Below are 16,951 nucleotides of genomic sequence, written 5' to 3'. Positions count from 1 at the left end.
ATGTTGAATTGGTCTTGCATTATTGATAATGTTGCCTCCACAACCATAATGTAGCAGAGACATTCTATAGACTCATGGCCTAAGATACTTATGTAAATTTTACACTATTGCAAGATATCCTTGGCCAAGTGTGCTGATCTGATGGAACCATTACTGAAGCTACAAAAACACTGATATTGTAAAATCAACCCCATTGGGACAACAGGGAACTGCAATATGCCAGGGTAGAAAGGTAACATAGGAATTAATGGCGTCATATACATAGTTAGAGAAAACATTTGTACTGTAATATATACATACCCACACCACCCAAACACACACACACACACACACACACACACACACACACACACACACACGCACACACGCACACATACTAGACCAAGTGCAGACCCGTTGGGTCTGTTCCCGCAACGCGCGGTTGCAAAGGTGGGGCGGCCTGACGTCATCGCGCAATGCCACGAGCTAGGTGTACGCTGTCAAGACGCTGCGTATGACATCAAGACACTGCGTACGATGTCAAGGAAGGATTTTATTAAAAAATGTGTACAGAAAAATGTCTAAATGTAATGAGGAGTTGATTAGTGAATGTAAAAGCTAAATCGCTAGCTAAATGGAAAAAAATCTTGGGTTTTTTGCGTGTGGTTTTGGAGGACCAAGGAATCGAAGGCCAAATCTGACACCCACAAACAAACACACACACACACACAGAGTTTTAAAAGTATATAGATAGATATTAATCATACTATTCGACATTAAATAGTTGGTGATCTTATTTAACCATAATACTCAATCGACATTAACTAGTTAATAAAAGCCCCAATGGTTTGGGCACCACATGACAAAAGTTAATTATGTGCTCTTTAGCCTCCACACACCTCAAATTACTCAAGTACTGCACAACAAAAATACATAATAATTCACAATCTAATGATGCAAATAAGATAGCAAATTCTAATAATTCACCATCTTATTATTCGGAAATCCTGATGGCTGCACATGTTGGTCACCCGGTGACATTTCTCACACTCTTTCTAAACTCACTGGAGTCCCATTTCCAAGCTCTTTTTAAACTTATGAAGATCCCATTATCCCTGCTTCCTTTAAACTTGTTTACTGTGCTGCCTTCATACTCACCGGCGTCCTGTTTCCTGTCCTTTTTTAACTTACCACATTCACAGGAATAACTGTTATGTTACTGTGTAACATTAAAAAAAAATAATAATTAAAAACCTGCGGGGGTAATAATAGGAGTAATATCCAAAAGTATGCAAATTTGCACAGCCTGGCACCGTGGATCCAAGCTTGCATGAATTCAGAGGCCCTATAGCAGAAACGCCCACATCGCGGGGCTGAAAACTGGAAGTATCCCAAGCTAATTCTGCTACCACCATCATCTATTGCCAAAAGTGATGGCTCCCACTGATTGTCGCCGGAAGCTTGCGTTCTTTTCAGGATGGACGATGACAGCGATGTCAACATTTGAAACATGGAAGATGGACACGAAAGAAGAGGAAGGAATTCTGAGTTTTACTGTATTGTTACTGTATTATTTTATGTGACAAATTTATCAAAGATAAATGCAGATGAGAATCACTGTGAATTGAGGAGAGAAAACATAAGTAAAGACCTCCATGGTTTTCAGGCAATAAAAAGAATTGGAGAATCAATGAAAATGTTCAGGTGAATTCGAAGTAGAAAAGAAGCAGAATGCAAAACAGTGTTAAGAGAGCACAAGGGATTTCAGAGAAGTTGCAAGGAGCAATAGAACAAACTGCTGGACAAAATCAATGGGTCAGGCAGCATCTGTGGACAGATCTCAGCACGCGACCCAAAATGGCGACTGTGACTTTGCTTCCACAGATACAGGCTGACCCACTGAGACCCACCTTTATTTTCTACCAGGTCCCAGCACCTGCTGTGTCTTGATTCTCCACAGATGGTGAAGTAGGGAGGGAGGAGGGAAGAAACATAGAAGAGAAGACAGAGCAATACTCGTATAATGTGAGGAAATTTGCATCACTTTGAACTGTTTAAAATAATTTAATAAATGTGATTTAGGAACAGATGGGGAGCATTTAACTTTATGTAACAGTGTTACAAAAAATGAAAGCAAATATTCTGACTTCAATGGAAACAGTCAGAAAAAACACAAAATAGTTGATGATTCATTATCACCTATTTTACATAATGCTCAGTCAATTTGATCTATTCCAACATGTGATTAATCCTAAATGGCACTGCAGGTTCTCAATAAATTAATATATGGCAGTGGGTGCTCCAGGAGCCAAGCCGTGATAGGTTCTAGAATATCAACTATATCCCAATGGATAAGATTCTTCAGACTAAAGGTCCAGGAAGTGTCATGAAAAAAATGCAACACCCATATTTACAACTCCAATACCTACAAATCTTCATAAGAACATAAGTGATAGGAGTAGAATTAGGCCATTCAGCCTATCTAGTCTATGCCATTCAATCATGGCCGATCTATCTCTCCTAACAGCATTCTCCTGCCATCTTCCCATAACCTCTGATACCCTCATATTAATCAAGAATCTATCTATCTCCGCTTTAAATATATCCATTGACTTTACCTCAACAGCCTTCTGTGGCAAAGAATTGCACAAATTCACCACCCTCTGACTAAAGAATCTTATGTTGCAATAGAGAGGGCAATGGAGTACAATTGCTCAATCTATGTAACGCAGAAACGTGTAGCATAGAAATCTATTATAGCATCTTCACTCTGAAATCTTAACTGTTTCTCTTTCCACAGATGCTGCCTGATCTGCTGAGTTTTTCTAGCATTTTCTGCAGGTTCAATAATTTTTAACATATCAGGCAGATTATCAGCATCTGCACTTTTTTTTTGATTCACAACCTTGAAGTAACACAACTGTTTTAAAATAATGTTTACAGAAAAAAATCTGCCATCTTTGGAACCTTCAAAAATAAATATGCTATAGATTATGCATTCCAAAGTGATTGACAGAAGTGGTGCAATACCAGGCTTCCCCTGCTTCTGAGACAGAATCTCTGAAATAACGTAATCAATACTATGTAAATTCCTGGATAGAGATATAAAGCCTTTTCCAAACAGCATTTGCTATTGAACAATGTGAAGTCTGAAAGTGAGGGAAATTATTCAGTGCAAGCAATTTATTTGGTTTTATTCTGTAAAACCAAGAACCAATAGTTCTGAAATGATCTTGGTTCGTGATTAGTAAACCTATCCAGTGCATATATGTATTCAGTTTCATGGTCACGATTTTAACAGACATAATTAACCTTTAATAAAATAACAGAAATATTACATTGATGCCTGTGGTTTGCGTGAGTCTCTTTACTCAGGATAATTTAAAGGACAGTGGATTGTTCATAGAATTAACTATGCCTGCCAGCAGCAGAATGTGATGTGACATCCAAGCCATTTATAAATTGGTGGCAAGGGGCAATGGAGCATCCTTTAATAAAATTTAAAAAACCCAGGAGGGCTTTTTTATTTATAAATGAACTTTAACAGTCTGAACTGTCGAAGCAGAACATCTTGCCCGTGCTCAAGTTGTATTGTAAGAGTTGTCTCTTTAAAAACATATATATCATGGAATAATACAGCTTGGGACAGACCATTCGGCCTGCTGAGACCACATTGAAATCCTAAATTTTCTTAAATTGCCCGCATTCTCATCACCCTTAGCAGAATTCTGCCACTCACCTGCACACAGCAGTTAATTCACACATCTTTGGATGTGGAAGGATGTCAGAATATCCAGAGGAAGCCTGTGCAGTTACAGAAAATGTGGAAACACCTAACAGACGGGACCCAAGGTCAGGATGCTGTAGCTAGGTCTCTGGGGGTGACCCTACTAGCAGTGCTACAGTTTCGCACATGTTGCAATATAATATCACCCACTTCTGGTAGAAGTCATGTCCAATGGAAAATTAATATGAGCATGTACAGGGGTGATTCACTTTGGCATGGATGGAATCATTTGTGCATGGGATGACAACATTAAAACCGACCTTAACATTAACACTCTGCCTTGCTGATAGAAATTTTGGGAAAAATATGCAATTTTCAATCTTTGTTTCCAACACAAATGAAACAAAAAGTAAACCCTAAGCAGGTGAATGCGAAGAGATGAGGTAACTCTCAATAGAAACAGCAGGGCTCGAAATTAGCGGTTGCCCGGGTGCCAATGACCACCAAAAGTGTTGCCGGGCAACCTAAATGCTGAGTCATTTTGCCCGGCTTGGCACTGCAGATCACAAACGGAAGATCAAATAGAACAAGAGAAGGAGAAGGAGAAGGAGAAGGAGAAGGAGAAGGAGAAGGAGAAGGAGAAGGAGAAGGAGAAGGAGAAGGAGAAGGAGAAGGAGAAGGAGAAGAAGAAACTGCAGATACTGGTTTATACTGAAGATAGACACAAAAAACTGGAGTAACTCAATGGGTCAGGCAGCATCTCTGAACGTTTCGTGTTGGCGACAGCTGTAGTGCAGGACAAAGATACTAGGTGCAGGGTGACGAAGGGTCGGAGCGAATGTCGTACCCCGCACAGCAGCAGCAGCGGCCGCGACAGCGGCTCCACTACCACCTCCTCCCGCACCCTGCCCATCCTGATAGCGGCTGTTGCTTGCAAATCCGCTAATGGCGATAACCGCTTTCAAAACAAACCCTCTCTCACGCCGAGGCCGGGAGGAGGGAGAGAGGGAGAGGCCTCCTTCCGTTGTCTGAAGCAGCTGCACCAACGATCCTATAGCTATAGGATCTTTGAGCTGCACCGCTCGGCCCTCCACCTTGCTGTTGGCTGGCGGAGGAGGGGAGGCGGTGGTGACGAGATCCCAACCGCTTCCCCTTTGGCGGTGGCACTTGGCGGTGAACAGGGATGGCCAAGGCAGCGGGGCGATGTTGTCCGAGGAGCGCTGACCTTCCTTCCTCCCCACCTCGCCCCCCCCCTCTCTCTCTCTCTCTCTCTCTATCGTATACCCCCCTCCACCCCCCTTATCCTGAGACCCCTCCTCTCCATCCCGCACTGATCTCTATTCAGATCTCTATTCACTGATCCTGCCTCTATTCAGTCCCCACTGACATCCCCTGAGCTCCCCTCCCAATCTACCCGCCCCCCCTCCCCACAATCTATTCATCCTGCGCTGATCTCCCTATCCACCTCGCATTGATTCTCCTGCTACCCCCCCCATCCATCCTACACTGGTCCTCCCAATTCATCCTATACTTACCCCCCGTTCCCATCCATCCTGTACTGATTCCCCATCCATCCTGTACTGATCCCCCATTCATCCTGTACTGACCCACACTCCATTTATCCTGCACCAACACCCCCCCCCCCCCCCCCTCCATCCATCGTAGTGATCCCCCCATTCATCCATTACTGATTCTCCCATTCATCCTGCACTGATCCCCCTCATTCATCCTGTACTGATCCCCTCATTCATCCTGTACTGATCCACCCATTCATCCAGTACTGATTCCCTCATTCATCCTGTACTGATCCCCCCTTCATCTTATACTGTTCCCCCCATTCATCCTGTACCGATCTCACCCATTCATCCTGCACAGACCGTCCGATCCACACTGTACTGATCCCCCCATTCAAGAAGAATGAGGGAACAGTCTGAAGAAGGGTCTCGACCCGAAATGGTGCCTATTTCCTTCGCTCCATAGATGCTGCTTCACCCGATGAGTTTCTCCAGCATTTTTATCTACCCCCATTCATCTTGTACTGACCCCCCCCTCCCATCCATCACGTACTGATCCCCCCATTCAACACCACTGACATCCCCCGTGCTCTCCCATCACAAATTTACATACTCCAACCAACACGTACTAATTCATCTGCCTCAATCCATCCATTCCGCACCGATTGCCTTCTCAACACCCCCCCCCCCCCCCCCCCCCCCCCCCCCCCCCCCCCCCCTATCCACGCCGCTACTGATTCACACCTCCCCCCCTCCCTGACCCTATTGTGCTGGAAATGTCTTCAGAGCGAACATTGACTATGTTTGATAACGGAATGCAATCAAATGTGTATTAATTCCCAATGTTATTATTTGTTTTAGTCCATAAAGATGGATTAATTAAATTGTGAACATGTCAAACATTAAAACCGCAGTTCAATTGTCTGCTACCGTTGACACGTTATTACAGAATTCATTTTAAGGGCAAATCAATGCTCTTAATATGGAGTAGCAGTACTGTAGTTATTTAATGAGCAACATTCACAACTATACGTTGGATTTATCCAGGTATTACTTCTACAGTCGGTCGTATACATCACAAATTTGGTCAGGAGATATTTCAATTGAAATTTTAACGTTAATTCTGAAGTGGGAATGATGGAAACGGTGTTCATCAATAATTTTTTTTTAAATCTGGTGCGTACAAACTGGATGTCTTCATTGCTGTTCACAACACATACATCTAATCTGAATGTCCGGTAATGTGGCGTTTTGACACCTTTAAACACATTAGCAAAATAACATTTGCTGCAGTTATGTCCTTTGGCCATCTCTTGTCAGTTAGTGTAACATTTAACCTGTCAGATGGGTATAGTCAGTTTTAACAGCTATTACCATAAAATGCCTTTAGAAATTCCCATGCAACCTGTATATTTTGTTATGGATAAATTATGTGGGAAGCGAGAGTGTTTCTGTGCCAATAGCAATAACGACCCATGCTATGGCCATGTCATGGTAATTTTCGGTCCTTCACAGAAAACATGCTTGCATCAATCTATAGTGTGCATGGTTAAGCATATATGTTACCATGGTCCAGGATTTATTGACACAGGTTGATCATACGCTGAATAATCCAACCACCTTATATACCTGCGACTTGACGTACAAGGAACCATGCACCTGTACTCCTAGATCCCTCTGTGCTACAACACTACCCAGAGGCCTACCATTTACTGTGTAGGTCCCAAAATGCAACACCTCCCACTTCTCTGTATTCAATTCCATCAACCATTCCTCAGCCCACCTGGCCAATCGATCCAGATCCTGCTGCAATCGTTCACACCCATCTTTACTATCTGCAAAACCACTAACTTTTGTATCATCAGCAAACTTATGGGAGAGGGAGAGGGAGAGGGAGAGGGAGAGGGAGAGGGAGAGGGAGAGGGGGAGGGAGAGGGGGAGGGAGGGAGAGATCGAGAGGGAGAGGGAGAGGGAGGAGGGAGGGGGGGGAGGGGGGAGGGTGGGGAGGGTGGGAGGGGGGGGAGAGGGGGAGTGAGTGAGTGGAGGGAGTGTTCTAGAAAACATTCTGTATCTTAATTTTGCCTGATGTGAAGCCACGTCAAGAAACAAGAGTTTAAAAGAAAACATTTTGTTTAATTATTTACTTTTTTCACCTTTTTTCACTAAATTCCTTGAGAGCAATTTTCATTTTATATCTCAAATGTTTGGGTAGAGATTTGTGAATTCAAGGAGGGCGAATATTTGTTTTCCGAATGGCTGTAACATGTGCCTGTGATTATATTACACTTGGATTTGATTATTATTAATTCACAAAACTGAGGGAAAAATATCAAATAGTTAATGTAATTGATATAATTAACATTGTTTGGGAAAATGAAGTGGGGTTAAGTGTAATGGCTCAGTGGAAATAGGATACTGCAATGAACCGAACTGACATTTAAATCTTGCCTGCAGGGGATAAATATGATGGGTCACATTGTAGATCAAACATGGGCCATTACCTTCCTTTTCCTTCAGAGTGTTCACATAAGATAAGAGGTTTTCATTAGCTTGCACACAGTAAAATTCTCGGGTTTGAATTCCCCCACCGCAGAGCGCCGTTTGATTTCCACGTCTTCTATCTTGCTGGTTGAGAAGTGAGTCAACACGACATTCGCTCCATTCTGTTGTCCTCCACAAATACCTGCAGCAAGCAGTTCATGAACAATTGAGCAAATATAAAACAATTTCATTTCATGAAGAATCACTTCACAATTCCACACGGACTGCAGTGGTTCAAGAAAGTTTGCCGACAATGCCTCAAGGGTGACCATTCAAGGGCGATAAATTAACGACAACCAAATCTCAAACAGGAATTGAAAACAAGAGAGCAATTTTTTAAAAGAAATGCTTCTGGAGGACTGCTACTGACATGACTGCTTTTGTTTTACTGGACTTCTGATGCTCTTAAGTGATAATGGATTCTTCATTATAAAGCATGCAATCCAAATCATGTCCCCTATATACAATGGAGGTATTTGATAGTGCACATCAGAGTACATAAATGGCATTGCAATTGCAAGTAATTGTAATTGTAATTGTAATTGTAAATCTTTATTGTCATTTCCTGAGTATTCGCATACTCAGAGGAAACAAAAAAACGTTTCTCGACCAGTGTCCATTCAGTTTTCGTTACAAAATAAATAGCAATTAAAGTTAAAATACATGTCATGAACAATTTAACCCTCTAATAACATTCAATAACATTCAACAGCCGTTCCGACTGGCAGCGGGGTGTTTGTGCGCGATACTTGGCAGGGGGGAAAGTTCATTTAACAGTCTTATAGCCTGTGGGAAGAAGCTGAGGAGCATCCTGCTGGTTTTGCAGCTGATGCTCCTGTACCTCTTCCCAGATGGGAGGATGGTGAAAAAGTCATGCGATGGGTGGTAAGGGTCTTTGATGATGGAGATGGCTCTGTTGATGCATCTCTTCTTGTATATGTCCAGCAGGAAGGGGAGTGGAGCACCAATAATCCTGCTTGCGGTCTTCACTATCCTGTCCAGTTGGTGACGTTCGTACGCCTTGCAGCTCCCGAACCAGGAAGTGATGCCGTATGTCAGTGTGCTCTCAACAGTCCCCCTGTAAAAAGTCCGTAGGTGTGGGGTGGGGAGGCCTGCTTTCCGTAGGGTTCGGAGGGGGTGAAGTCGCTGCTGGGCTCGCTTTACCAGAGCTGTGGTGTTGGCCGTGGACGTCAGGTCATCAGACAGGTGTAGTCCTAGGAACTTCATGCTTCTGACCGTTTACACATCAGCTCCGTCGATGTGCAGAGGTGTATGGTGTTGTTTCCCCGCCCTCCTGAAGTCAACCACCCATCTCCTTAGTTTTTCCCACGTTAAGAATGAGGTTGTGGGATTTGCACCAACCTGTGAGCAGCTCCACCTCCATCCTGTACGCCGATTCATCGTTGTCACTGATGAGACCCACTACTGTTGTGTCATCAGCGAACTTGCTGATGAAGTTGTTATTGAGTCTGGCAGTACAGTCGTGTGTCAGCAGACTAAACAGAAGGGGGCTTAGGACACAGCCTTGGGGTGAGCCAGTGCTCACGGCTATCGTTTTTGATGTCCTACTGCCCACCCTGACTGTCTGCTGCCGCTGCGACAGGAAGTTCAGGACCCAGCTACATGTGCCAGCATCAACCCCCAACAGTGTTAGTTAAAAGAGGATTTTGGACTGATCTCTGTTAAAAAAGAAATAAGACTTGCAATTATAGCTCAGGATGTCCCATAGTATTTCACAGCCAATGAAGCCCTAAAGGGCCTGTCCACTTGGGCGATTTTTCATCAGACTGCCGGCGACTGTCAAGCTCGCGGCACTTGCTGAAAAACCGGGAACTGGAACGGCGAGTGTCAGAGTGGAACACACACACACACACACACACACACACACACACACACACACACACACACACACACACACACACACACACACACACACACACACACACACACACACACACACACACACACACACACACACACACACACACACACACACACACACACACACACACACACACACACACACACACACACACACACACACACACACACACACACACACACACCACACACACACACACACACACACACACACACACATATTGCAAAGGCGGGGGCCAGGGAAAACGGGGGAGCGCTGTCTGAAATTCACATGGTGCAAAGCCAGGGTGATACAGACACACACCGCGATGAACAGGAAGGTTAAGACGGCTAGCACAGTGTAGAACTCAAACAGCTCCGACAGTACAGGAGCAGGGATGCAGACCTCTACAGACAGGCCAAGTACAAGCTGAGAACAGGTATCAGAGCTGCCAAGGAAAGGTACTCTGAGAGGTTCAGGAGCAAGTTCTCAGCTAGTGACTCTTCTTCAGTTTGGAAGGGCTTGCAAGAAATTACCAGCTACAAGAGGAAAGCCCCCGGCTCTGGACAATCGTCAGCTGACCAACGACCTGAATGAGTTTTACTGCAGGTTTGAAAATCAGAAACATAACCCTGGTACCGCCTCCCCAACCAACACAGCCAGACCCCAGTCTACAAAGAATGGACCCTGCACCCTCTCCTTCCCATTCACCACTTCACACCTACTGAAGGCAAGGCTCCAGTACAAAAAGACTGGACCATTTCCCACCCACACCCATTCACAGCCAGACCTCAGTCTGCAAAGACTGGGCCCTTCTACACCCACCCCCCTCCGATCACCACTTCACACCCAATCACCCACACCATCTGTGCTGCACAACATCACTTATCCAATATCAACTACAAAAATAGAGGAGGCGTAGAGGCTTTTCAGAAGACAAAAAAGCCGGAAATCTACAGGACCTGACAATGTTTCCCCCTCTACTCTTAAGCTCTGTGCCAAACAGTTGGCACCAGTCTATACAGACATGTTTAACCAGTCCCTGCAAACATGTACTGACCCTGCCTGCTTCAAAGTCTCCACTATTGTCCCTGTACCCAAAAAGGCAAGGATTACTTGGCTTAATGACTACAGGCCTGTTGCACTGACCTCTATAGTCATGAAGACACTCGAAAGGCTTGTGCTGGCCAAGCTGAAAAATACCACGATCCCCCTGCTGGATCCTCTGCAGTTTTCATATCGGGCCAATAGATTTGTGGATGATGCAGTCAATCTGGGCCTGCACTTCATCCTACAGCACCTAGACCGCCAGGGGACCTATGCGAGGATCCTGTTTGTTGATGTTAGCTCTGCATTCAACACCATTGTGCTAGAGCTACTACAATCCAAACTTTCCGAGTTGACTGTGCCTGAACCCCTCTGACGGTGGTTCACCAGCTTCTTGACAGACAGGAATCAGCATGTGAGGCTGGGAAAGCACATCTCAGACCCGCAAACGCTCAGCATAGGAGCACCGCAAGGCTGCGTACTCTCCCCTCTCCTCTACTCTCTCTACACCAACGACTGCACCTCCACAGACACCTCTGTCAAGCTTCTCAAGTTTGCGGATGACACAACCCTGATTGGACTGATCCAGGATGGGGAGGAATCTGCCTACAGACAGGAAGTGTCACAGCTGGTGTCCTGGTGCCATTGCAACAACCTAGATCTTAATGCTCTTAAGACAGTGGAATTGATTGTAGACTTTAGGAGAGTTCCCCCTCCCCTCACCCCACTCACCATCAACAACACCACAGTCACATCTGTGGAGTCTTTAAAGTTCCTGGGAACCATCATCTCCAAGGACCTTAAGTGGGGGGCTATCATCGACTCCACAATCAAAAAGGCACAACAGAGGATGTACTTCCTACGGCAGCTGAGGAAGCACAATCTGCCACAGGCAATGATGGTCCAATTCTACACGGCCATCATAGAGTCTGTTCTCACCTTCTCCATCATGGTCTGGTTTGGCTCAGCCACCAAGCATGACATCCAGAGGCTGCAGCGAATCGTCCAATCAGCAGAGAAGGTTATTGGCTGCAACCTTCCCTCCATTGATGAACTGTACACTGCAAGGGCCAGGAAGCGAGCGGGCAAAATCATCTCTGACCCCTCTCACCCTGGCCACAAACTCTTTGAATCACTTCCCTCTGGAAGGCGACTCCAGATTGTCAAAGCTGCCACAGCCAGACATAAAAACAGTTTTTATCCACGAGTAGTTGCTCTACTCAACAGCCAAAAATCTGTAGCCTCCCTTTGATCTGGTATTTTGTTGGTTCACATGCTTGATCACTGGAGTTTTATCATTAATGTTTTATTATTATTAATGTTTAGTGTTTTCTGAGTCATTCGTAACTGTCACTGTATGTCATGTTGTTACTTGTGGGCGGAGCAACAAGGCAAATTCCTTGTATGTGAATACTTGGCCAACAAACTAACTAACTAACTAACTAACTAACTAGCTAACTAACTAACTAACTAACTAACTAACTAACTAACTAACTAACTAACTAACTTACTTACTTACTTACTTACTTACTTACTTACTTACTTACTTACTTACTTACTTACTTACTTACTTACTTACTTACTTACTTACTTACTTACTTACTTACTTACTTACTTACTTACTTACTTAAAAAGTCGCCTAAGTGGGACAGGCCCTTAATGCTGTAATGTAGGAAACATGATGTTGATGGGCTTCATTCTGGCATTGAACTGCTACGTCTAGAGCAGAAGGCACATAATTTCTTGTTTCCAGTTACATTGTTAAATATTTCAATGAGAACACTCTGCCGCTGTAGTACCAAACTGAGGAATTCCATCAGCACAATAACTAAGATTGAAAGGAAATTAAACTTATTTTCCAGCCAACCATTGTATAAATACTTAGTTGTGCCACATTGTTAACGAGGACGCACAATTAGAGATATAAGAGTGCAGATTGTATAAAATAAATATTCAAGCATGCTTTGCAGCACTTTATTGCTATTTTCTGTTCTAATAGATTGTCTTAGCTCACATTTGCAGAAGTCCCACCCCCCCTCCCGCGCCTCCCTCAATTTCCCTTTGGTTTCCTGTGTAATGTAGTCACTTGTCAATGGCTTGTTATGACTATTTTAAATAAATACATCAAATATTTGAAGCTGTCTTCTTCCAATTACTTTACTTTCATCTCTTCACCAGTTACCTATTGTTGCAGGCATATGTATTAGCTGGAAGTAAATATCCTAGCCAGCAGACAAACGTCTAAAAGTATGAAAGTCTTTGATAAATTAGCACATAAGCATACAACTTACTGAAACAGACAGCCCTGAATCTTTTTGAGGACTTTGCATCAAAATTTGGAATAACAATGAGCAGCATTCGGAACATTTCATTTTCACAGAGATTGTTGTGATTTTTGCTTGGAGCTGAACTTTTCTTGAAATATTTCAGAACAAAAACATAAAGGAATTTTTCAAGTCATTTCTAAAGCATCTGTGCATCCTAACACTTCAAACGAAATTCTAGACTCCTAGAGTTAATACATATAAAAGGAGAGAGAGCTTTTAAAGTCAGATTTCAGATGTTCCTTGCTTAAAAATTTAATGAAGCAGCTGGGCCATATTTTAGATCTATGTTTTCGGAGACATTGCTGTCAGAATTTCTATATCCATTGCAGAAAAATATTTTATGAGGCAACAACAAGCAAAGCATTTCAAACCGATAAGCAGAGACTGCCACATGTCTCCATTGTAAACAGACATAAAAATATTCAGTGGTAATTTGGATGGAAGCTAACAATGAATGTGAAAACATATTATTCTGCAAGGTCAGGGTTTTTTTAGGAATTTGACTGGGGAGATTATTACTTAATTGTGTCTTGTCAGCTTTAGAAATGCTAATGTTTGATATGTAGGTGTAGAAGGTAGTTAATCTCAGCCTGGGAATCGGGTAGAACATGGTAGCTTGGCTGTGCAGTCCAAGCTAAGAAAAGGAAGTTAGCCAAGGTGTCTACTTTGAATGGAGGCACAGTGAACTGCAGATGCTGGAATCTCTAGCAAAACACAATGTGCCGGAGTAACTCAGCCCACCAGGTAGTACCTGTGGAGGGAGCGGAAAGGTGACATTTTGGGCCAGGACCCTACTTCAACAGCGAGAGAAAGCGGGAAAAGCGCTGGGGCGGGACAAACTGAAAGATGGATGCAGGTAATGAGGTGTTCAATTGGGAGATGGGTAAAATATTTAATAAGATACATGCAACAAAAATGCATGAGGATTGAACTTAACTGATGATTCCAGTACCGAACAGCCATTTGGCACTACCTGACCAGTGAGCCAGGTAATATATTTAAATAAAATTAAACTTATTTTCCAGCCAACCATTGTATAAATACTTAGTTGTGCCACATTGTTAACGAGGACACACAATTATCAAATATTTGAAGCTCTCTTCTTCCAATTACTTTACTTTCATCTCTTCACCAGCTACATATTGTTGCAGGCATATGTATTAGCTGGAAGTAAATATCCTAGCCAGCAGACAAACGTCTAAAAGTATGAAAGTCTTTGATAAATTAGCACATAAGCATACAACTTACTGAAACAGACAGCCCTGATAAATAGATATGGACTAACTGCATTTTGCAGAAGAAACTAAGGTCTTGTAGAGGTGTATAAAATCATGAGGGGAATAGATAGGGTGAATGGACAGAGTTTTAATCCCAGAGAATGAGAGAACATTGGTTAAGGTGCGAGGGGAAAGATATAATAGGCTTTTTCACAAAGAGGGTGATGGGCATATGGAACGAACAGCCAGAGGTGGCGGTTGAGGCAAGTAATATAACATTATATAACATCATATAAAAGACAGTTGGACAGGTATATGTATAGAAAAGGTTTAGAGGGATAAGGGCTAAATGTGGGCAGGTGGGACCAGTGTGGCTGGGACATCATGATTGACATGGGCAAGTCTCGCCGAAGGGTCTGTTTCCGTGCTTATGATTATAAAACGAGAGGGGGAACAAACATAGTCAATATTTATGTGAATGTGAACTAATACAATCATTAACAATGATCTTCTGAAAAAATGGATCAATCGGAATAGAAAATGGTCTTAAACTAATGTTCAGACATTGAACTCTATGACATAGTTTAATTATCATGTGTCGTATGACTTCCAAGGGGATGATTTTCAACTGCTCTTTGGCCATTTTTCACATTAAAACAGGTGACCATCAACGGAAAAATACGGAAACAATGGGCAGGGCAAACCAAATGCCACCACAATCCTCATGTGGACTTTTCAAATGGAATTGAATTGGGAAACAGGCCAGCCACCGAAACAGGAAATCTGCATTAACATTAGGGCGGCATGGTGGTGCAGCAGTGGAATTGCTGCCTTACAGTGCTTACAGCGCCAGAGACAGGGTTTGAGCCTGGTTATGGGTGCTTGTCTCTCCCCCCCCTCTCATCCTCCCCCCCCCCTCCTCCTCTCCCCCCCCCCCCCTCCTCTCCTCCCCCCCCCCCCTCTCCTCTCCCTTCCCCCCCCCCCCTCTCTCCCCCCCCCCTCTCCCCCCCCCCCTCCTCCCCCCCCCCCCCCCCCCCCCCCCCTCCCCCCCCCCCCCCCCCCCCTCCCCCCCCCCTCCTCCCCCCCCCCCCCCCCTCCTCCCCCCCCCCTCTCCCTCTCCCCCCCTCTCTCTCTCCCCCCCCTCTCCTCTCCCTCTTCTCTCCCCCCTCCTCTCCCTCCCCTCCTTCCTCTCTCTCTCTCCCTCCCCCCTCCCACTCCGCCCCCTCTCTCTCCCCTCTTTTCACCCCCCTCCTTCCCTCCATCCCCTCCCCCCACCGTCCCTCCCCTAAACCCCCCTCCCCTCCACACACCCCAACCCCCTTCCCTCCACGCCCCCTCCCCCTCCCTGCTCCCCACCTCTCTCCCTCCCCTCACCTCACCCCCCTCTCAGCACCCCCCCCCTCACTCCCCCCTCCCTTTCCCCCCTTAATTTTCCCCCCCCCTCCTCCCCCCCCTCCCTCCCTCTCCCCCCCTCTCTCTTTTCTCCCCTCTTTTTCCCTCCCACTCCTCCCCTCCATCCCCTCCATGACCGCCCCCCCCTAAACCCCCCTCCCCTCCACACACCCCCTACCCCCCCTTCCCCCCACCCTCCCTGCTCCCCACCTCTCCCCCTCCCCTCACCTCTCCCCCTCTCTTCACCTCTCCCCTTCCCCCCCCCTCCCCCCCCTCACTCTCACCCTCCCCTCCACCCCCACCTTTCCCCTCTCACCCACCCTGCCTCTTCTCCTCCTCGCCACCCCCTCTCCCCTCCCGCCTCTCTCTCTGTGTCTCTGCCCTCACTCTCTACCCCCCCCCCCCTCTCTAGCTGTGACTGCAAGTTGGGGGCTATGCATCAGTAGATAGGGTGGTTTTGGGGTAAAAGGAGCAAATTAATAATATTAATATAAATCAAGTGGGGTAATTAGCGTGAGTGCAGGGGGGGGGGATAGTTAGTGTGTGTGACGCCGCATGCCACCTCCCCCCCCCACAACCGCACGTTGGGGGAACAGACCCAACGGGTCTGCACTTGGTCTAGTATAAATATACATTTTGAAATTTTGTATAGTACATTCAGTCACAATTATATGAAACAAGTCATGAAAATGTCACCTCAAAAATGCCCTCAAAGCTGTTAAGTGCCTTTGAATGTGAATATCATCTCTTACGAAATGAAATATTTCATCAGCTGGGTTTTTTTTTGTTGCAGCAGTTGAATCATTTCTTGCTCTTTTATGTGAAAATCATGTGCTTCATAACAAAATCCTCTTATGCTTACAAAAAATATCTTGAAAGATCCTTGCTTCAAGAATTAAAGTGTCAACTGTTACCTTCAACTCCACGGTAATGACGAAACTGTAATGTGACTCATCTCGATATTTAAAGGACCACTTGTCAATTTGTTCATGTCGTTATGCATTTTTCAAGACAATTTTCCAAATTCTTAACCTCTCTGGAGGTTACTGATGTTATTAATGAGCGACAATCACTAGTGCAAATTTGCCTCTGTTGTGCCCAATGATATCTTAACACAAACTATTAGAACCTTGACAGGCTCTTTAATTCAGGTGTCTAATTAATTAGTATGGTTTTGATCCTGCTGGTTTATTTATATAACACACATAAATCATATATATATATATACTAAGTGGGACTCGTTGGGTCCCAGCATCACACGGCTGGTCATCAACGCAATATTCCACCTCTCCACCAATTCCAATATTGCTCGCCAGTGGGTGGGGGGGCTTTCTGTTGTGCTAGTT

At 44.7% G+C, this 16,951-nt stretch overlaps 1 protein-coding gene across 1 annotated transcript in view; it reads right to left on the bottom strand.

Moving 5' to 3' along the window:
- Positions 1-16,951, bottom strand: part of LOC129713146 (thrombospondin type-1 domain-containing protein 7A-like) — a 354,070-nt gene that overhangs the window by 128,975 nt on the left and 208,144 nt on the right. Inside the window, exon 4 of the mRNA XM_055661980.1 lies at positions 7,722-7,903. Coding sequence (XP_055517955.1) covers positions 7,722-7,903 — 182 coding nt within the window. The remainder of the gene's footprint in view (positions 1-7,721; positions 7,904-16,951) is intronic.

Source organism: Leucoraja erinacea, chromosome 2 (genome assembly GCF_028641065.1).
Source record: "Leucoraja erinacea ecotype New England chromosome 2, Leri_hhj_1, whole genome shotgun sequence".
Classification (NCBI taxonomy): Eukaryota; Metazoa; Chordata; class Chondrichthyes; order Rajiformes; family Rajidae; genus Leucoraja; species Leucoraja erinaceus.
This window is presented reverse-complemented; position numbering and strand designations above follow the sequence as displayed.